The 23761-nt window shown below is 41.8% G+C and overlaps 1 protein-coding gene across 1 annotated transcript in view; it reads right to left on the minus strand.

Annotated features, from left to right (window-relative positions):
- LOC148161803 (putative phospholipid-transporting ATPase IIB) overlaps positions 1-23761 on the minus strand; it is a 425152-nt gene that overhangs the window by 100953 nt on the left and 300438 nt on the right. The window contains exon 8 of the mRNA XM_088020545.1: positions 14439-14539. Within this exon, the coding sequence (XP_087876671.1) occupies positions 14439-14539 (101 nt within the window). The remainder of the gene's footprint in view (positions 1-14438; positions 14540-23761) is intronic.

The following is a 23761-nucleotide window of genomic DNA, read 5'->3' on the forward strand; positions in this document are numbered from 1 at the left end:
CCACGGGGACAAAAGAAACCATCAACGAAAACACTCAGACAAGACTTAAAGAAACGGGAGACTGATCCATGATGAACAAAGTGCACATAAAGACCTCTGAACACACACAACAGGAAAACAGGCAGACACCACAAACAGAAACTTATGAAACTAAAATACAAGAAACAGATTTTCTTAGGTAAGAGGTATCTTCAACCTCACTAAAAAATTAAGTGCCAATATAAACACAAGTTATACTTATCGCATGGGAAAGACGGGCAGGCCACCAAGAGATGCGCATGCTGCTGCAGTGTTGGGGCGGGGTGTTTTGGCAAAAGAATCGAAATCTTTCAACTATCTCTATCTTCTGATTTCTAACACCATCTATAAAATGTCAAAACTGTTACCGTTCATATTCACTAATAAATACCAGGCTGGTTACTGAAGTTATAGTTTGTCAAGTACTAGGCAGCATACTGTTGAACAGTTAAAAAGTACGTACAGTATCATCCAGCCATGCAGGTGCGTGGTGGAAGGAAGGGTGGAGAAGGGGCACCGCCAGGAATAACTGTTACCCAAATGTGAATGGCAGCCAACGCTAACAAGTAAAATTATGACTGGTTCCCATCTTTTTTATGATGTATAGATTATTTTCAATGATATTACTATTATAAGCAGGAAAAAATTAATCTCCATTTCTTTTTTGCAAGAATGAGTCCAGAGACAAAGGACTGGTTAGCTTGAAACACAGCAGAAGTGAGGCAGGAGGATGGCCAGCACAGAAGTGTGCTCCGGGTCCCATATCCTCCTGGCAGGGATGTCCCTACAACAACCAAGTCCACAAGAAACAAAGACCCAGTAATTTGGTGTTTGAAATTATTATGCTCGATGAGCCACCTTTTAAGTATAATTTGAAATGTCACATAGATTGGTTAGTCCACAGACATTGGTATTTCTCATTAATCAAAAGCTTCTATAAGCTATGTTGTTGTACCTGGTATAAGACTTGCCCTTCCACCAAAAACACTGGGGAAATGGACACAACATGTGAAACAGCTGTTTTCAGACATGGACACAGTGCTTCTGAGAGCATCACAGGCCCGTGACGCCTGGGAGAAGACCACACAGATAGGAGCCTGTGGGAAGCTAGCTTCTCGCAGAAGTGGATTTCCCATACCACAGGATGAGGGGGAAGCCAAGCCCCAAATGGCAGTCTTTCTACATTTAGGGACAGAGATCAGAGCTCTGGGGAGCACGACTCTGAAAGGGAAACAAAGGGGAAGGGACTGCAGGCTACCGCACCGCGCTCACAAGTCTGTCTACTGATGCCGCCACACACCTGGGTGGGAAACATGAGGTCTGGCCGGGAAGAGTGCTACCAGAGAGCCCTACCCTGAACCAACCTCAGAGATGACACAGAATGGGGGACAGGTCAGGCCCGACTGGCCAGTTACAGGCACCTTTGAACGACCAAGAATTTCCAAGGCTGTGCCACAAAGATCAAGCCCTTGTACTAGGATTAGACCAGCATCACTAATAAAGGGGACTCGAGGCCCACCCCAATCAAGTGTAAGCACAAGCCTTGAAAAGATCAAGTTTATTCACAAGCTGCTAAACTAAGAAAATAAAATCAATGGTTTTGAAAAAAGAAAAAATATGGAACACTTAGAATATCCAGCATCCAATAAAATAATTACCATACATGCAAAGAAGCAGGAAATTGTGACCTGTAACAGGAGAATAACTAAAAACTTAAAAACTGGGAACCTAGGGGGCGCCGTCAGTTAAGCATCTGACTCTGGGTTTCAGCTCAGGTTGTGATCTCAGGGTCTTGAGATTGAGTTGCATGTTGGGCTCTGTGCACGCAGCAGGGAGTCCGCTTGAGATTCTCTCTCTTCCTCTCCCTCTGCCACTCCCCCTGCTCATGCATGCACACTCTCTCTCAAATAAATAAATCTTAAAAAAAAAAACTAGAACCATACCAAGAAATAACAGAGACAATGGAATTAACAAATGAAGAATAAGTATTATAAAATGCTGAAAGATTTAAATGAAACGATGAACATATCAAGAAGGAAAGAAAGGTATCTAAACAGTAATGAAAATGAGAGAACCACATGGCACTTCCAGATATTAAAAATATAATATTTGGAATAAAAAATTTGCTGGATGATCTTAATAGAAGACTAGATACTTCAGAAGATAAAAATCAATGAATTAAAAAAGAGAGCAACAGAAACTACCAAATCGAGTCACAGAAAGTAAAAAGCAAGGGACCTCAATGACCTGTGGAAATGAGTGGTCTAACACACGTCGTTGATGTCTCAGATGGAGGGGGTTGGGCAGAAAGGCATGAAAAATAAAGGCTAAAAGTTTTTGAAATGGGGGGGGGGGGGAAACAAGAATCTCCAGATCTGAGAAGCCCAACAAACGCTAAGCAAGACAAATGAAGACACATACACCAATTCCTGAAAGAAGACATCACAAAAAAAATCTTCAAAATGCCTACAGAAAGGGAGAGACAATAAAGAGGAGACAGCATATGCTGTAAGGCAAAGCAGAGAGAAGAGAAACTGTCAAACAAAAACTTGAAAAATCTCTTCCAAAAATGAAGGTGAAATAAAGACCTTTCTCAAGCAAAAACTTTCACAGTTAATCTAGCAGACTTCTCCTACAAGACATACTGAAAGAAGTTCTTTGATTTGAAGGAAAACTACATTGAAAGTTAGATCCACATTCAGGAAAGAGCACTCTGGAACTGTGTAAATGTACAGGAAAAGTGGAAAAGAGGGGTTTTTTTTTGTTCCCTTCTTAACATGCTTGACAACTTTTTTATTTTTTTATTGTTATGTTAATCACCATATATTACATAATTTGTTTTGGTGTACTGTTCCATTATTCATTGTTTCTTCATAACACCCAGTGCTCCATGCAGAATGTGCCCTCCTCAATACCCATCACCAGGCTAACCCATCCCCCCACCCTCCTCCCCTCCAGAAACCTCAGTTTGTTTTTCAGAGTCCATCATCTCTCCTGGTTCGTCTCCCCCTCTGACTTACTCCCCTTCATTCTTCCTCTCCTGCTATCTTCTTCTTTTTCTTTTTTCTTAAAATATGTTGCGTTATTTGTTTCAGAAGTACAGATCTGTGATTCAACAGTCTTACACAATTCACAGCGCTCACCGTAGCACATATCTTCCCCAATGTCCATCACCCAGCCACCCCATCCCTCCCACCCCCGACCACTCCAGCAACCCTCAGTTTGTTCCTGAGATTAAGAATTCCTCATATCAGTGAGGTCATATGATACATGCCTTTCTCTGATTGACTTATTTCACTCAGCATAACACCCTCCAGTTCCATCCACGTCGTTGCAAATGGCAAGATCTCATTCCTTTTGATGGCTGCATAATATTCTATTGTGTATATATACCACTTCTTCTTTATCCATTCATCTGTCGATGGACATCTTGGCTCTTTCCACAGTTTGGCTATTGTGGACATTGCTGCTATAAACATTGGGGTGCACGTACCCCTTCGGGTCCCTACATTTGTATCTTTGGGGTAAATACCCAGTAGTGCAATTGCTGGATCAAATGGTAGCTCTAATTTCAACTGTTTTAGGAACCTCCATACTCTTTTCCAGAGGGGTTGCACCAGCTTGCATTCCCACCAACAGTGTAGGAGGGTTCCCCTTTCTCCGCATCCCCGCCAACATCTGTCGTTCCCTGACTTGTTAATTTTAGCCATTCTGACGGGTGTGAGGTGGTATCTCATTGAGGTTTTGATTTGGATTTCCCTGATGCCGAGCGATGTTGAGCACTTTTTCATGTGCCTGTTGGCCATTTGGATGTCTTCTTTGGAAAAATGTCTGTTCATGTCTTCTGCCCATTTCTTCATTGGATTATTTGTTCTTTGGGTGTTGAGTTTGATAAGTTCTTCATAGATTTTGGATACTAGCCCTTTATCTGATATGTCATTCGCAAATATTTTCTCCCATTGTGTCGGTTGTCTTTCGGTTTTGGGGACTGTTTCTTTTGCTGTGCAAAAGCTTTTTATCTTGATGAAATCCCAATAGTTCATTTTTGCCCTGGCTTCCCGTGCCTTTGGTGATGTTTCTAGGAAGAAGTTGCTGCAGCTGAGGTCGAAGAGGTTGCTACCTGTGTTCTCCTTTAGGATTTGGATGGACTCCTGTCTCACGTTTAGGTCTTTCAACCATTTGGAGTCTATTTTTGTGTGTGGTGTAAGGAAATGGTCCAGTTTCATTCTTCTGCATGTGGCTGTCCAATTTTCCCAACACCATTTGTTGAAGAGACTGTCCTTTTTCCATTGGACATTCTTTCCTGCTTTGTCAAAGATAAGTTGACCACAGAGTTGAGGGTCCATTTCTGGGCTCTCGATTCTGTTCCATTGATCTATGTGTCTGTTTTTGTGCCAGTACCATACTGTCTTGATGATGACAGCTTTGTAATAGAGCTGGAAGTCCGGAATGGTGATGCCGCAAGCTTTGCTTTTCTTTTTCAATATTCCTCTGGCTATTCGGGGTCTCTTCTGGTTCCATACAAATTTTAGGATTATTTGTTCCATTTCTTTGAAAAAAGTGGATGGTATTTTGATGGGGATTGCATTGAATGTGTAGATTGCTCTAGGTAGCATTGACATCTTCACAATGTTGGTTCTTCCAATCCATGAGCATGGAACGTTTTTCCATTTCTTTGTGTCTTCCTCAATTTCTTTCCTGAGTATTTTATAGTTTTCTGAATACCGATCCTTTGCCTCTTTGGTTAGATTTATTCCTAGGCATCTTATGGTTTTGGGTGCAATGTAAATGGGATCGACTCCTTAATTTCTCTCTCTTCTGTCTTGTTGTTGGTGTATAGGAATGCCACTGATGTCTGTGTATTGATTTTATATCCTGCCACTTTACTGAATTCCTGTATGAGTTCTAGCAGTTTTGGGGTGGAGTCTTTTGGGTTTTCCACAGAAAGTATCATATCATCTGCAAAGAGTGAGAGTTTGACTTCCTCTTTGCCGATTTGGATGCCTTTGATTTCTTTTTGTTGTCTGATTGCTGTGGCTAGGACTTCTAATACTATGTTGAATAGCAGTGGTGATAGTGGACATCCCTGCCGCGTTCCTGACCTTAGGGGAAAAGCTCTCAGCTTTTCCCCATTGAGAATGATATTCACTGTAGGTTTTTCGTAGATGGCTTTTATGATATTGAGGTATGTACCCTGTATCCCTATACTCTGAAGAGTTTTGATCAAGAAAGGATGCTGTACTTTGTCAAATGCTTTTTCTGCATCTATTGAGAGGATCATATGATTCTTGTTCTTTCTTTTGTTTATGTATTGTATCAGGTTGATTGATTTGCGGATGTTGAACCAGCCTTGCAGCCCAGGGATAAATCCCACTTGGTCGTGGTGAATAATCCTTTTAATGTACTGTTGGATCCTATTGGCTAGTGTTTTGGTGAGAATTTTTGCATCCATGTTCATCAAGGATATTGGTCTGTAATTCTCCTTTTTGATGGGATCTTTGTCTGGTTTTGGGATCAAGGTAATGGTGGCCTCATAAAATGAATTTGGAAGTTTTCCTTCCATTTCTATTTTTTGGAACAGTTTCAGGAGAATAGGTATTAATTCTTCTTTAAATGTGTGATAGAATTCCCCTGGGAAGCCATCTGGCCCTGGGCTTTTGTTTCTTGGGAGATTTTGGATGACTGCTTCAATTTCCTTAGTGGTTATAGGTCTGTTCAGGTTTTCTATTTCTTCCTGGTTCAGTTTTGGTAATTGATACATCTCTAGGAATGCACCCATTTCTTCCAGGTTATCTAATTTGCTGGCATAGAGTTGCTCATAATATGTTCTTATAATTGTTTGTATTTCTTTGGTGTTGGTTGTGATCTCTCCTCTTTCATTCATGATTTTGTTGATTTGGGTCATTTCTCTTTTCTTTTTGATCAGTCTGGCCAGGGGTTTATCAATCTTGTTAATTCTTTCAAAGAACCAGCTCCTAGTTTCGTTGATCTGTTCTACTGTTCTTTTGGTTTCTATTTCATTGATTTCTCCTCTGATCTTTATTATTTCTCCTCTCCTGCTGGGTTTATCCTTTATTTGCTATTCTTTCTCCAGCTCCTTTAGGTGTAGGGTTAGATTGTGTATTTGAGACCTTTCTTGTTTCTTGAGAAAGGCTTGTATTGCTATATACTTTCCTCTCAGGACTGCCTTTGCTGTATCCCAAAGATTATGGACAGTTGTGTTTTCATTTTTATTGGTTTCCATGAATCTTTTAAATTCTTCTTTAATTTCCTGGTTGACCCATTCATTCTTAGTAGGATGCTCTTTAGCCTCCATGTATTTGAGTTCTTTCCGACTTTCCTCTTGTGATTGAGTTCTAGTTTCAAAGCATTGTGGTCTGAAAATATGCAGGGAATGATCCCAATCTTTTGGTACCGGTTGAGACCTGATTTGTGACCTAGGATGGGATCAATTCTGGAGAATGTTCCATGGGCACTAGAGAAGAATGTGTATTCCGTTGCTTTGGGATGGAATGTTCTGAATATGTCTGTGAAGTCCATTTGGTCCAGTGTGTCATTTAAATTCTTTATTTCCTTGTTGATCTTTTGCTTAGAGGATCTGTCCATTTCAGTCAGGGAGGTGTTAAAGTCCCCCACTATTATTGTATTGTTGTCAATGTGTTTCTTTGCTTTTGTTATTAATTGCCTTATATAATTGGCTGCTCCCATGTTCGGGGAATAGATATTTACAATTGTTAGATCTTCTTGTTGGGTAGACCCTTTAAGTAGGATATAGTGTCCTTCCTCATCTCTTATTACAGTCTTTGTTTTAAAATCTAGTTTGTCTGATATAAGGATGGCCACCCCAGCTTTCTTTTGGTGTCCATTAGCATGGTAAATGGTTTTCCACCCCCTCACTTTCAACCTGGGGGTGTCTTTGGGTCTAAAATGAGTCTCTTGCATACAGCATATGGATGGGTCTTATTTTTTAATCCAATCTGATAGCCTGTGTCTTTTGATTGGGGCATTGAGCCCATTTACATTCAGGGTAACTATTGAAAGGTATGAATTTAGTGCCATTGCATTGCGTGTAAGGTGACTGTTACTGTATGTTGTCTGTGTTCCTTTCTGATCTTTGCTGCTTTTAGGCTCTCTCTTTGCTTAGAGGACCCCTTTCAATATTTCCTGGAGGGCTGGTTTCATGTTTGCAAATTCCTTTAGTTTTTGTTTGTCCTGGAAGCTTTTTATCTCTCCTTCTATTTTCAATGACAGCCTAGCTGGATATAGTATTCTTGGCTGCATATTTTTCTCGTTTAGTGCTCTGAAGATATCTTGCCAGTCCTTTCTGGCCTGCCAGGTCTCTGTGGATAGGTCTGTTGCCAATCTAATATTTTTACCATTGTAGGTTACAGATCTCTTCTCCCGAGCTGCTTTCAGGATTTTCTCTTTGTCTCTGAGACTCATAAGTTTTACTATTAGATGTCGGGGTGTTGACCTATTTTTATTGATTTTGAGAGGGGTTCTCCGTGCCTCCTGGATTTTGATGCCTGTTTCCTTCCTCACATTAGGGAAGTTCTCTGCTATTATTTGCTCCAATATACCTTCTGCTCTTCTCTCTCTTTCTTCTTCTTCTGGGATCCCAATTATTCTAATGTTGTTTCGTCTTATCGAATCACTTATCTCTCGAATTCTGCCCTCGTGATCCTGTAGTTGTTTCTCCCTCTTTTTCTCAGCCTCTTTACTTTCCATCATTTGGTCTTCTATATCACTGATTCTCTCTTCTGCCTCATTTATCCTAGAAGTTAGTGCCCCCATTTTTGATTGCACCTCATCAATAGCCTTTTTGATTTCGACTTGGTTAGATTTTAGTTCTTTTATTTCTCCAGAAAGGGTTTCTCTAATAACTTCCACGGTTTTTTCAAGCCCAGCTAGTATCTTTAAAGTCATGATTCTGAACTCTAGGTCCGACATCGTACTAATGTCCGTACTGAGTAGGTCCCTGGCTGACGGTACTACCTCTTGTTCTTTTTGCTGAGGTGATTTTTTTCGTCTTGTCATTTTGTCCAGAGGAGAATAGATGAATGAGAGAACAAAATGCTAACAGGTTTACAACGTCCCCAGCAAATATACTGTATACAAATCAGAAAAGACCTGAAACCAGGGGAAAAGGAAGGGAAAGAAAGAGAAAAGAAAAAAAAAAAGAAAAAAAAAGATAAAAACAAAAAAAAACAATACAAAAAAAGCAGAATGTGATCAAATATGATCAGGCTAGTGCATAGATCAGTGCCACACACTAGATTTTGGGCGTATTTTGGTCTGTTAGAAAAAAGTGCCTCCTAAAATTTTAAAGGAAGAAAGACATATATGTACAAAATAAGGGTTGATACAATGAAGGGATAGAAGATGACTGTAAAGATGAAAATTATAAAAGATTTTATAAAAGGACTTGATAAGATAAGAGGTTGTTTGAAAAAAGAAAGAAGATTTAAAAAAAAAAAAAGAAAAAAAGGAGAGAATGTGATCAGGCAGGAGACTACCTAGAACAGAACCATACACTAGTGATTTAGGGTATATTTTTATCTGTTAGAAGAAACTGTATCTCAAAATTTTAAAGAGAGAACAACTTATATATATATATGCCAAAAATAAGGGTAACTACTATGAAGGGATAAAATATGACTCTTCCAGTAAGTGGTCGCTTCTCTGTTCACAGAGTTGTTGCTACTCTCCTCTTTGATCTCCTGTTGAGTTCGTAGGTGTTCAGAATGGTTTGATCCCTATTCAGCTGAATTCCTGAGACCAGACGAAATCTAGGTCTCCTACTCCTCTGCCATCTTGCTCCACCCCTGACAACTTTTTTTTTTTAAGATTTATTGATTTATTATTCGTGGGAGAGGGGCAGAGGGAGAGGAAGAGAGAATCTCAAGCAGACTCCACGATGAGCACAGAGCCCGACATGGGGCTCCATCTCACGACCCTGAGATCATGACCTGAGCTGAAATCAAGAGTCCGATGTTTAACTGACTGAGCCACCCAGCTGCTCCACATGTTTGACTGCTTTAAAGAAAAACGATATATATTCTATTGTGTGCCTTATAACATGTAGAAGTAAAACATACGACAAAATAACACCAAAGATGAGAAGAAGGATGTGGAAGTCTAGCTGTGCGAGTTTCTTAAATCATATACAAAATGGTGTAACACCCTTTGGAGAAAGAGAATACTGAGTTAGGAACACATATTAGAAACCACAGAACAACAACTGCAAAACACAACTAATGGTTACAGCCAGTAATAGTAGTTAAACGGAAATCTACAATAATATCTAAAGATGGAAAAAAGGAACGAAGAGATGAGGATAAGCAGAAAATAAACGGCAAGTAACCTCCTTTAACTCAGCCGTTACTGATACTTATGGTAAATGTACTCATGAAAATGCAACAGAGTAAGTGAGTCAGAGTAAGGAAGAAAGCGGTATCTACTTGTGTTACGCTAACAAGAAACCCACTTCATATATAGAAACAGACATAGTAAACATAGAAGCACGGAAAAAGATGCAAACACCAATCAAAAGAAAGCTGGAGTCACTATATGAACATCCAAGCAGATGTCACAATCAAGACTGCCACCACAAGGACTGAGCAGACTTCAGTTCACCAACAGGCTATGAGAATTCTGAATGTGCACGGACCCTCACGAGGTACACAGGACAACAACTGATAGAACCCAAAGGAGAAAGAGCGTATCTTAAAAGTCTTCTTTCATTAATTAAGAGAATAAATGGTAGAAAGCAAGTAAAAATACACATTTAAACAACAGTTGCCATCGACTTGACCTAATGAGCATCTACAGGCTACCCACAGAACAGCAGAACACACTCTGTAACAGGCTTGAGCACTGACCCACAGAAAGCATGTGCCGAGTCACAAGTCCCAACCTGTGACATAAGACATGACGTGGTCCACGAACAGAACAGAATTAAGTAACAGCGAAGTTACAGAGGGCATCAGGAAAATCCCCCGCCACATGGTAAGGAAGCAATGTTTCCAAGTAAAGGGAAGGTGAGAAGAAATCACAAAGGAATTAGAAAATATTTAACAAAAACATAATGAAAATACAGTGTATAAAATTTATGTGATACAGGTTAAGTCATGCTCAGGAGAGTTACAGCTCTAAGGGCTTATAACAGAAAAGAACAAGGTAAAAAAATCAAGAGTCTCACTTCTGCTTTAAGAAGTTAATAAAGAAAAGAAAAATAAAACACAAACTAACTTAGAATGAAGGAAAGGAAATAAAAGTCAGAGGACAGAAAATGAACAAACAATAAAGATTATCAAAGACACCAAAAACAGGGTCTTTGAAATGACTAAGTCAATTAACCGATGGTGAGACTGTCCAAGAAAAAAAAAAAAGAGAGAGATATAAATTACCACTATTGAAGACGCAAGAGGATATCCTACAAAAACTAAAAAACAAGAACATAACAAATTTTATACCATAAAATTTGGCAACTTACATGAAATAAACTCTTTGAAAAACACAAATTTCCAATGAACAAAAAATCCGATTAACTCTACTATCTACTTCAGAAATTCAATTCTCAATTAAACACCTTCCCACAAAGTTAACTTGTAACTCAGATAGTTTCAAGGGGAGTAAGTTCAATAGAAAAAAAAATTAATAAATAACACCAATCTTACACCAACTACTTCAACAAATACAGGAGGCAAAAAGACTTCCCAACTCATTTTATGAGGCCAGCACACCCCTAGGTAATAAACCAAATGCATTACAATGAAAACAAAACAGACAAATACAAACAAAAGCAAGAAAATCAATATTCCTCGTGGAAATAGGCATAAAAGTCCTTCCCAAAATATTAGCAAATCAAATACTGTAATATATGAAGGGAACGCTTTGCATGAACAAATGTGATTTGGTTTACCCCAGGAATATGAAGTTGATACAATCAGTCACTCCATACAGATCATCCTATTAACAGATGACAAAGAAAAATCATACAATCATGTCAATAAACAGAAAAACTTCTGAAAAATCCAATCCCCATTTATGATAAAGCCTCTCAGCAAACTAGGAATAGAAAGAATTTCCTCAATCTGATATGGGTAATGTAAAAAGAACCTACAGCTACCATCACACATGATGTTAAAAGGTTACGTGTTCCCCGAGATTGAAAGAAGACCAGGATGAATGGTTTCACCCCTTCTGTTCACCAGTGCATTAGAGATCACAGCCGGTGTGATATTGCAAGCAGAAGAAAGAGAAGGCTGTCTACTACGCACACTTGCATGAAAGAGCAATACTGTCTTCTTTGCACATGATATAGTCGTGTAGAGAGAGCATTCGAGGGAATTACACAAAAGCCACTAAAAAGACATGAATAGACATTTCACCAAGGAGGATACACAGATGGTAAACAAGCACAAGAAACAATGTTCAGGGGATGCCTGGGCAGCTCAGTCAGTGAAGCATGCGACTCTTGGTTTCGGCTCAGGTCATGATCTCGGGTTGTGGGACTGAGCCCCGTGTCGGGCTCTGCACTCAGCATGTAGTCTGCTTCGGATTCTCTCTCCCTCTCCCACCTGCTTGCTCTCTCTCAAATAAATAAAAATCTTAAAAAAAAAAACAAAACAGAACAAAAAAACTGTTCAGCCTTGCTAGCCATTACAGAAACACAAACTCAAATGAGGTATCACCATGCACTTACCGAGATAACTAAAATTAAAAAATGACACCACCAAATATTATCAAGGCTGTGGAGAAACTCGGGCACTCATGCATTGTTGGTGGGAGTGTTTCATGGTATAGCGACTCTGAAAAGCACTTTGGCAGTTTCTGCTTCTGCATGCACACTCTGCCACACATCCCTGACTTGGGACTTAATGACTTACTAGCTTCCCACTTGTTCCTGTCCACTGTGAAGTGGACAAAGGTCAGCTGCTTAGTGAGAAAGAGTCAATGTCAACCTCAACTATTACCTTCATCAGCTGGTCCAATAGAATCTGCTTTCCCTCATTCACAATCAATCAATAAGTTGTACTAACCCACATCATATAAATTATACATAATATCCTACAGAATTTAAACAAACCGTCCCAGAACACTGAGAAGTAAGACTGAAAACAAATCATCTGAGTGGTGGGCCACCTTGCATTGACTCAGAAATTGATCTAGAACGGCAGTTTGGACAATTTTCAAAACCAACTTCTGATCTGAGGAATGATGGGAGACCATAGATGTACAGGAGATACAAAATTATTTCTGTGTCTAAGAAAGGAACAATTAAAAACAGGACATACTTTGCATATATCTGGTGTATTTTTTTTAAAGATTTTATTTATTTATTCATAAGAGACAGAGAGAGAGAGAGAGAGGCAGAGGGAGAAGCAGGCTCCCAAGGAGCAGGGAGCCCGATGCGGGACTCGATCCCAGGACCCCGGGATCATGACCTGAGCTGAAGGCAGACGCCCAACCATCTGAGCCACCCAGGCGCCCGCCTATATCTGGTTTTATCAACTCAATACAATACACCACATGAGCATATATGTAATTTTTTAATTGGCAAACACCAATACAAAAGTGGGCAAAAGAGAAGGGTAAACCAACAAATAAATACAAATTTCTAATGAACATGTGGTGGAAAATTTCAACCATCCTGGAACAAAGAGGTACAAATGAAAACAATGAATGGTCTAAATTTTCTCTATCAGAGATTTTTTTCTTCAATAGTGATTTTAAGTGTTTTGAAGCACATTCACCAATAATCACATTCTGCTGGTTACAGGGGTTTGGGCACAACTCTTCTGAGATGACCTACCATGAGCTGAAATCACATGTGTTCCTTCACACACCCCCTGTTCTACTTTTCAGAATTTACATGAAAAAGGAAGACTTGCTATTTACATGCCTCCTCTTAATATTTATATATTTAAAAAAGCCAAAAACTAGGAGTTGCCTACTTGCTCCCACCCATGACAGAGGTGTCCAAGGTTAGCTGATGAGCCGAGAGGGGTCATTCTCCAGCTCAGGGGTTAGGAAACCAAGACCTGGGGTTCAAATCTGACAACCTGCACTCTCTTCTGCATCACCCTTGGGGTAAGAATTGTTGTTGTTGTTGTTGTTTTTTAATCTTTAAAGGGTCGGGGGAAAAAGGGAGCAGGAAAGGCAGGAGGTTAGGCTGTGACAGACATATTACATGACCCACATTGTTATGTGACGATGAATAAATGGACAAAAGAATCAGCCACCGCTCACTAGTGACCAGAAAATCTTTCAAGATATACACAAAACATATAAAGGAATAAATTTCAACCTAGCGACCACATAAAGCACAGACAACCAAAAACACCTAAAGAATCAAATATTTCCCAGTCTTATACATGTCAAACGTATATAATTTCCAAAAGGTCCAGTGTGCACAAGAATGAGGAAGGCCCCTGCTGTTCATGGTAAATTAAGTGTACACCATATGTAGTGCAAGTAGCTACTCCTATCCAAACCCAACCAATCCAAGGAAAGTGACCAAGTCTATAATACTACCCAAGTTCCCTTGCCTTTACCAACAAGTGCTCGAGGCAAAGGTCACTCGTAGACCATCTCAGGTTTTCTTTACTCTCCACTGCATATCAGCAGATCATGTAGGAAGAATGAAGCTCTTCTCATTCAAATACATACTAACGTCTAACACAAGCACCAAAAGGCCTCAACCGCGGCTTTCTTAAAAAAAAAGATGTGTGCCAGCTCAGCAGATTCTCAGCATTTGTGAGAGACTGTTGAAAATGCTGGAATCCATAAGTACTATTCTCTCTGATCCTATCTCTTGCCTATTGCCCAGGAACAAAGGGGCACTGGGCAAAGACCAGGCAAGGTGCCTGACGGTGTCCTCTCTCTTCTCTCTCGGTCACAAGACGCAGTAACATTCCCCTCCTCCTAACAGAAGAGGGTTCTCTACTGTCCCAACTAAAGCAGAGTGCACATGCCTGTCTCCAAAAGGAGGCTTAACTTCGTCTGAGTCCCACAGTCTGCCAAAGCTAATGGACACCAGCCTACCACAGAGTTAAGTCAGTCAGCAAAAAGGGACTCAATTATGGACTCATTTAACCCTGCCAAAAGTTCTCAATCTTAAAGATTACTCAACTGCGAGGTTTAAAAACAAAAACCAGAAGGGAAAGGAAAGCGAGAGAAAACAAAAGAGGACAAAAGTGTCAGGCCGACAGAACGCCACACACCCACACCTAGAGCAGGTCATGTGCCCAGACACCAGAGAAATGATTCTGGCGTAGTTTTCAAGGGCCCTCTGTTAGTAATAAGAGGATCGTTTCTAGGAACCTGTGCATTCAAGAAGTCAGCTGGTATGTGCAGACGTGGATTTGCTGCCTGGGAACGAGCACCAAGTGAGATGGCGCTGTAATTACAAGAACGCTCATCCCCAGGGCTGGCAGCCTCTGTGTGCAGCTCACCGCCACCTTCAGCTTCCAGTCAGTTTCACCATCAAGCCGGTCAGTTCGAATAAAACACGAACCTTGGAAGGAGACAAGAAGATCCCAGAGTTACAGGTGCGTGAAGACCACAAGTGTGCGGCACAGTGGGACACAGCAATGACACAAAAATCTTCAAAAGCCTTTATACATTTGATTCACAAACAAGTGTGCTGAGAAGATACAGGTCACTAACTAATCACTTACCTGCTATGTCGTGTCCTTGCCTATGGAGGCTTATTATTAATTAGGGCTTTATTTAAAAAAAATGGCTTGGATCATTTCTACCTTTAATTCATGTTTTAATAATAAAATAATAAGTAAATACACAAAAATATCCAAGAGTGTGCCATAAGTTCGCTAATAAACTATCTGACGTACCACCATAAAACATACGTTCAATAATAAAAGCACAGCTAAAATGCCAAAACCCAGGTAAGATCTATTGTCATACAACCCAATCAAATTTTAAACATGAAAAAATATTAAAGTAAACCTCCATTCACCCTCTGACCATACTATCATACCATTTCATAGAACAGAAAACACGAAGTGACATACATACAAAATGATCCTGTAACATTTATTTATTGTAACAAAAGGCTGGCAACAGATAATGTGAAAATCAATGAATAAAAGGGAGTACAAGCAGCCACATAAGAAAGATAGGCTCCAAGACTGGACTCAGACCGGAGACAGGGAGCAAGGCAGGAGGGGAGGGAGGGGGCGAGGGAGGGAACAAGGGAAAGGGAGGGAGAAAGACCTCAATGTTTACTGTTCACGATCTGCAGGGTGTACATCCCTCCGTGAGGAAAGCAGGGTGTAAATGCTGCTCACGGACTAGTACCTGCCACGGAAGAGCCAGGCGGGAGAGGGAGGGGATGTGCAGGTATGGACATGGGGACGACCTCTGCGGAGGGGGGACGGCAGGAAGGGGCTGTTTCATACTGCGCCCTCGGCAATCACACGTCTTACAGAACTAAAAAAGCAAATCACACCAAACTTTTAAAAAGCAATCCCTAAAAACAAGCATATGAAACAAAATCACATCACTTTCATCACCAAATGAATTCAAGTGACTTGATACAATAAACGAGGTACAAAAAGTCCAAGAGCATCCGCACATCCTAGTGACTTAGGACAAGTAACTTGTAAACAACCGCGAGACCCTGAGAAGATCCTGCGTGTGCCCTGTCCCCCCTCCTCCTAACACTATTGTCATTTGCACTTCCTGGCTCTGATCTGGAGTTTATCCCCCAAGTGTACATCCTCAGGACACTACAGTTGAGCCTTGTCCATTCTGGGTCTGTCTCCAACGTCCCTTTTTATCTACAGGCCCTCCCTGCCCTCCCTGGTTTGCATGTCACTGACTGAACACATAGGATGCAGGCAACCATCTCCCCTTCCCCTATGGGTCCTGTAACCCTGGTTCCTGCACCCAGAGCCCAGCTCACACTCCAAGGACCCTCAGCAATGCTGCCCAGCTGCCATCCAGAGGCACCACGTCCAGGCTCTGCTTTGATACCAACAGCCCTTTGTGCTCAGAGCCCACATCCACGACCACAGCACAGGCTGAAGAAAGTGGAAGGAAGTGTACCCTTCCTTTCCACCATTTAGCTACAATACAATGTCAAAGGAGAGGCATCTGCTCTTTGGATTCAGTCTGGTCACCTGGTGAAACAGTTCCTGTAAGAAAGCACTGATTCCTTGTAATTTATCCACATTTTAAGACAATGAGTTGGCCCCCTGCCATCCTCAAGAGAAGACCAATCAGGCGTGTATATGCACGTGTGCATACACGTGTGTGTGCTGCATGAGCTGCGGTAATTGAGAAGTTTCAGTGCAATGCCATTACTGTTATTACCGAGTCTCAAGTTGACCTACTGTTGGGGGGTGAGGATTTGAGTTCCAGAGTTACCACATTATAAAGGTTAAAATGTCCAGGGTTCAACAAAAATCAACAGGCGCACAAAGAAACAGGAGAGTATAGCCAATTTAAAGGGGAAAAAAAGGGGCGCCTGGGTGGTTCAGTCGGTTAAGCATCTGCTTTCACTAAGGTCATGATCCCAGGATCCTCAGATCAAGTCCCACATCGGGCTCCCTGCTCAGCGGGGAGTCTGCTTCTCCCTCTACCTCTCACCCTTGGTTATGATCTCTCTCAAGCTCTTTCTCTCTCTCAAATAAATAAAATCTTAAAAAAATAATAAAACAAAGGAACAAAAAAGATAAACAGATACTGTCCTTGAAGAAGACCTGATGTCAGATTCAATAGACAAAGACTAGTCTAAAAGATGCTCAAAGAACTGAAGAAAGATGTAAGTCAAGAAAACAAATTAGGAACAAAATGGAATCAATAAAGAGAAAGAACACATAAAAAGAAAAAGAAATTCAAGAACTGACAAGTACAGTAATAGCAATGAAAACTTCCCGGGAGGGAGCAGAAGGCAGAAGGAAGAATCGGCAAACTTGAAAACAGGACAGAAATGGTCCAGGCTGAGGGACAGAGAGAAAAAGAACTAAAAAACCGTGAGCAGAGACAGAGGGGTCCGTGGGCTCCAGCCCCTGAATCAGCATACGTACTGTGGGAGTCCCAGCAGGAGTGCGGGTACGGGGGCAAGGGAATATCTGGGGAAATAATTACTGAAAACATCCCAGATGTGATGAGAGACACGCAGCCTAGCATCGAAGAAGCCCAAAGAGGGTCAAGTCAGAGGAAGTCAGAGAGACCCACTCGGAGACACATTATAATCAGACTTTCAAAAGACAAAGAACCCTGAAAACAGCAGGAGAGAAGAGACTCATCACATCCAAGGGATCCTCAGTAAGATTATCTGCAGATTTTTCATCAGAAACTTTGGATTTCAGAGAAAGTGCACCAATATGGTCAGAGCTGTAAGAGGAAAACCCAAGAATCCTATATCCAGCAAAACTGTGCTGCAAAGTGAGAGAGAAATCAAGTCATTGCCAGACAAACAAAAGCTGTGGCAGTTGGTGACCACCTGGACCTTTCCTGCAAAAGCCGCTCCCAGGAGGCCGACAGGCGCAAGGGAAGGACCGGAGACAGCAGCGGGAAGCCGTGCACGCAGTAAGGTCTCACGGAGGGCCTACACATGGCCAGTCCCACCAGCCAGCACCACTGCAGCAACAGTCTGTCCCTGCACTTTGTTTCCCTCATGATTTAAGAGACTAAGAAATTGAAAGAAAAAAGCAATCATTGCTCTAAAAGTTGGAATTACTGTAACTTTGGCTTTTAACTCCACACCTTGTTTTCTATGTAATTTAAAAGGCTAATACACTTAAATAATTATTAGTTTATGTTTTTTTGGATATCAGATCAGATAACATCTAAAAGTGTAATTCTGTGACATCTACAAGCAAAGGGGTGGGGATGGAGCTGTAAAGGAGCAGAGTTTTGTACGTTACTAAACTTCAGCTGGTACCAATTCCAATGAGAGAGAGCTACAACTTAGGCTGTTACATGGAAACGCCACGGTAACCACATGGAAATGAGAAAGGAATTTAAACATTTCACTACAAAATATTACCTGAAACAGAAAATAATGCAGAAAATGAGGATGAAAAAGAGCTCTGAGGCACATGGAAAACAAACTGCACAACGAGACAAGTCTTTTCTTATCATTACTTGACCCTGTAAATGCATTAAACTCTCCAATCGGAAACAGAGATTGCCAGAATAAGTGACAACACATAATCCAGCCATATATGCTGTCCAGAAGAGACTCACTTGACATCCAAAGACACAAAGAAGTTGAAAGTTGAATGATGGCAAGAGATACTCCATGGGAAACAGTATGGAAATTCATCAAAAAATTGAACACAGAATTACCAAATGAGGCAGGCCATTCCACCTCTGGGTATAAACCGCTAAGAGCTGAAAGCAGGGTCTCAAAAAGATATGTGTATTCATATGTTCACAGCAGCATTATTCACAAGAGCCAAAACATGACAAAAACCCAGTGCCCATTGATGGATAAATGGATTAAAGAAAAAAAAAAACCAACTGTGGTCTGTATGTAGAACATGATATTATGGAGCCTTAAAAAGGAAGGAACTGTGCAATATACCACAGCACGGATGAACCTTGAGGACATTATGCTAAGGGAAAGGAGCCAGTCACAAAAAGACAAATACTGTAGGATTCCACTTATGTGAGGTTCCTGGAGGAGTCACAGTCATAAAGACAGAAAGTAGATGGTGGGTGCCACTGGAGGAGAGGAGGGGAGAATGAGGAGATATTTTTAATGGTATAGAGTTTCTGCTCTACAAGATGAAAACAGTTATAGGGATAGATTAGAGGGGCAGCTGTACAACGATGTGAATGTATTTAATAACACACTACTAAACTACATATTTAAAAATGGTTAAGATGGGGCACCTGGGTGGCTCAGTTGGTTAAGCATCTGTCTTCAGCTCAGGTCATGATCTCAGGGTTCCGGAGTCAAGCCTCAAGTCAGGCTCCCTGCTCAGAGGGGACTCTGCTTCTCCCTCTGCCCTCCCCCTGCTCGTGCTTGCACTCATCTGCTCTCTCTCATGCACGCACACATTAATAAAAATCTTTTTAAAATACGGTTAAGATCGTGCACTACTGTGACTTATGAGAAATATGTATTTGGTCATTCAGATGATTCAGAGGACCAAATATGTATTTCTCATAAGTACGTGGTCTTCATCAACAGCGCCTGGCTCTCTGCTCCCCAAACCCTCAACATTTCCCAAGTGTTGAGAGTGATCAAGGTGTCTTTTATTAATGAAGCTGACTTTTGGAACCCACGCACTCAAGCTGCCAGGAGGTCCAACCATGGGATCAGAGGGCTGGAACTTTCGGCCCCACGCCTGACTTCTGGGGAGGGGAAAGGGCCCGGAGGTTCAGTCAGCCAACGGCCAATGATTCAATCAATTGTGGCTATGCAAAGAAGCCTTCATAAAAACCCAAAAGGGCTGGGTTCGGAAGCTTCTGGATTGGTGAACTCCTGGAGACTGGGAAGAGTGGCTGTCAGGAGAGGGCATGGAAGCTCCACACCCGTTCCCCAGACCGCTCCCTGTGCACCTCTTCATCTGGCTGTTGATTCTACCCTTTCTCATACCCTTTAACAAACAGGTCAACGTGTTTCCCTGAGTTCTGTGAGCCGCTGCTGCAAATTATGGAGGAGGTCACTGGAACCTCCAATCTGCAGCCAGTTGGTCAGAAGCACGAGTCACAGCCTGGGACTTCCGACTAGTGTCTGAGTTCGGCGGCAGGAGGCAGTCTTACAGGACTGAGCCCTTAACCTGTGGGATCGGATGCCATTTCCAAGGCAGACAGTGTCAGAATTGAGTTGAAGTCTCAGACACCTTGCTGCTATCCCAAGAATTGCTTAGGTTTGTATGTGTGGGAATCTCTCTACTCCACGATGGAACTAGCTCTGGGAACTCAAAAAGAGGTAATACGTTTTATATTATGTGTATTTTAACAAAGTAAGAAAAAAGATACATTTAAAAATTAAAACTGTTCGCCAGCCTTGGGAAAAAAAAAAAAAGACTTAACGGCAAAGCTACGGTCATCATGGCGGTGTGGTTCTGGTGAAGGAGCACACTCAGGTCAGTGGTGCAGAACAGAGCCCAGAAATAAGCCCCCGTGAGCACGGTCAGCTGCAACAAAGGCGCAAAACTTGTCTCCTGAGGAAATGGGTGCTGCGACGACAAAACGCCCCACAACAATGGCATCCAGACACAGACCTCACATCCTTCTCAAAATTTAACTCAAAATGGGCCACAGACCTGAATGTAAAATGCAAAACTAGAAGTCCTAGATGAGAACAGGGGAAAACCTAGGTGAGCCTAGTGTAGTGTGGTGACCACTTTTCGGATACGGCACCGAAGGCGCAATCCAAGAGAGAAATATGTGATGAGCTGGACTTCATTAAAACTCAAAACTTCTGTTCTGCAAAAGACAGTATCAAGAGAACGAGAAGATAAGCCACAGACTGGGAGGGAGAATGTCTGCAAAACACACACCTGACAAAAGACTGTTATTCAAAATATACAAAGAACTCCTACATCTCAAGAGTAAGAAAATAACCTGATTAAAAAACAAACCACAGACCTGAACAAAGAAGACACACGGATGTCAAATAAGCACATGAAAAGGGGCTCCACAACGTCCTGTGTCATCGGGGAGACAAGTTTCAACCACAAGGAGACACCACTGCACACGGATAAGAATGGTGACCAGTGCTGACGGGGATGGGAGAGCAGTGGGAACTCGCACTTGCTGCTGGTGGGGATGCAACGTGGCGCAGCCAGTGCGGAAGATGGGCAGAAGTCTCACTAAGCTAGACACAACCGTACTGTATAAACCAGCGACTGTGCGGCTTGGCACTTACCCAAAGAACATGCGAACTTAAGTCAACACAAAAACCTGCACACGGATCTTACAGCAGCTTTTCTCGTAACTGCCAAAACCGGGAAGCAACTAAGATGTCCTTCAATAGGCAGATGAATCAACTATGGTGCATCCAGACAATGAAGAATTATTCAGCGCTAAAAAGAAATGAGCTGTCAGACCACGAAAGAAAGCTCATAATGCACACCACTCAGTGAAAGAAGACAATGTGATACGGCATTCTGGAAAAGGCAAAACTATGGAGTAAATAAAACGATCAGTGTTTGCTGAGGGATGAATAGATGGAGCACAGAGAAGTTTTACAAATAGTATCATGAACGAAAACACTCCGTATGATGCCATAATGGCAGATACATGTCTACATTTGTCCGAGCACACAGAGGGCATCCCAGCAAGAGCGAAGCCTCATGTCAGCTGTGGACCCTGGCTGATAGCGATGTGCCGGTCTGGGTCTATCACTGGTAACAAATGCAACACTCCACTGGGGCCTACTGATGACGGGAGAAGCAATACGTGTGTGAGTACAGGGGTACGTGGAAAATCTCTGTACCTCTCTTTTTGAAAACCTGTGATTGCTCTAAAAAATTAATGTCTGAAAATATATTTTAAAAATGCATTCGGGGCACTTGGGTGGCTCAGTTGGTTAAGCGTCTGCCTTCAGCTCAGGTCATGATCCCAGGGTCCTGGGATCGAGCCCTACATCGGGCTCCCTGCTCAGTGGGCAGTCTGTTTCTCCCTCTCCCTCTCCGTCTGTGCACTCTCTCTCTTAAATAAATAAAATCTTTAAAAAATAAATAAATAAATAATAATAAAAAATAAAAATGCGTTCAGATTAATACAAAAATATATCAACAAAAATATTATAAAGTTGATCCTTTAATGGGCCCACTATAAATGTATTTTCTCTTCCTTATGATTTCAATAACATTTTCTTTTCTCCAGCCTACTTTGTTATAAGAATACAGCAGGTAATACAGAGAACATATAAAATATGTTAACAGACTTGATGTTATTGGTAAGGGCTCCAGCCAACAGCAGGCTATTAGTAGTTAAGTTCTGGGAGAGCCCAAAGTTATACGTGGATTTCCAACTGCATGGAGAGTGGGGGATGGGCGGGGTAGGGAGGGTAAGCAGCCCTAACCCCCGGGGTTGCTCAAGGGTTAACTGTACAAACATGGGATCTCTGCAGTAAAGAGAGAAATGCTGCAAATAACTGGAACTGCACCACAAAAACCCACATTTCAATTTATATTTGAACACCTGCAGAGATGGAGACTCCCCTTCCTTGTACTTTTCTCATATTTATATTTCAGGGCTCCCTTCTGCTGTCTATCTGTGTTGGCTGAGGCAGTAGGCTGTGCAGAAAAAGGAACGCAGACTTGAGAAAGGCCTGCTCACAAGCAAGGCTGGCCCTTGGGTGAGGTCTAGAGATGTGGATTTTAGTTATGGATCTAGAGGCCCTCTCTACTAACCATTGGCTACCACATGTCCCCACCTCCTTTTACCAGCCTCTGATTTTGGGTGTTCTATAGAAGTTTTGAAATCTGGAATTCTTGTAGTTTCCAGGTTTGGTATTATGCTGGGAGAAGTCATACCCATACTTTCTGTGGGGGTTCCTCGGCTGTTTCCCTTGGCTTTCCCAGTGATGACCCCTTAAGCCACCCAACAGCTGTCGGTGACTCACCCCACATCCGCTGCAAAGCACCCCCGTTTCCCACAGCCTCCTCTCACGTGGCTGACAACACGTCCCTAATTCTGAGGCAAAGTCAACCCGACCTCAGGGTGAGAAATCATGAAAAGCTAGCTTGATAACAACTGAGCAAATCCTACAAAAAGGACTTGTTCCATGAGTTCATTAGGCAGGGTTTAATACCAGCCAGGAATTTGCTCCCACATGAATCCCCTTTTCATGAGCGGGGCTCTGGAGTTTCTACTTTGTTCTGCTGAGCTGTTGGTCTCTTTCACCTGTAATACCAACCGCTTCGACTTCTTTAGCTTTACAGAAAGTTTTGATATCAAATAGGACAAGCACTGTTTTCTTTTCCAAAACTTGCTGGCTAGTCTTATACATTTTCTTTCCTTGTGACATTTAGAAGTGGTTAACCAATTTCCATAAAATATCCTGTTGCAATCACATTCATTTTTTGATCATCAAACACAGTAGGTAGATGGCATGACTGGGAGCTGCAGAGCAACGAAGGCTGGCTGCTCCATAAACATAATGAGGACAATGACCACGTTTTCATAATTAACTGTTTAAGGACTCTGGGAATTAAGCAAAGGCCTGCAGCAATCCAAGGATTATTCATTTATGCAAGAAAATTTGGATTTAGGTAAGAGCAGGAGCTTTGTGGTGCTTCGCCCAGGCCTCCTCCCTGCCCCTCCCTGAAGCCCAGTCCAGCAGCCGCAGCCCCACAAGGGGCAGGACTGGGCAGGAGCGCCATCAACACTTACATTCAAAAATGAAAGAAAGATCCCAACTCAGTAACCTCAACTTCCACCAAGAAACTAGAAAAACAAAAGAAAACTAAACCAAAGGTAAGCAGAAGGAAGTAACAAGCCCTAGAGCAAAAATGAGTGAGATCAAGAATGGAAAAACAAGCCAAAAATGGGTTCTTTGTTTTTGTGGTTGTTTTAAAGATTATTTATTTATTTATTTATTTATTTATTTATTTATTTATTTGAGAGCGAGAGAGAGAGAGAGAGAGAGAGAGAGAGAGAGGGAGGGAGGGAGGGAGGGAGGGAGAGAGCGCTAGAGAGGGAAGGGGCAGAGGGAGAGGGAGAAGCAGACTCCCTGTTGAGCAGAGAGCCCCATGCAGTGCTCAATCCCAGAACCCTGAAATCATGACCTGAGCCGAACGCA

The sequence above is a fragment of the Eumetopias jubatus genome, unplaced genomic scaffold, assembly GCF_037043125.1.
Source record: "Eumetopias jubatus isolate StellerSeaLion01/CBP00866 unplaced genomic scaffold, mEumJub1_p1.0 scaffold_55, whole genome shotgun sequence".
NCBI classification, from domain to species: domain Eukaryota; kingdom Metazoa; phylum Chordata; class Mammalia; order Carnivora; family Otariidae; genus Eumetopias; species Eumetopias jubatus.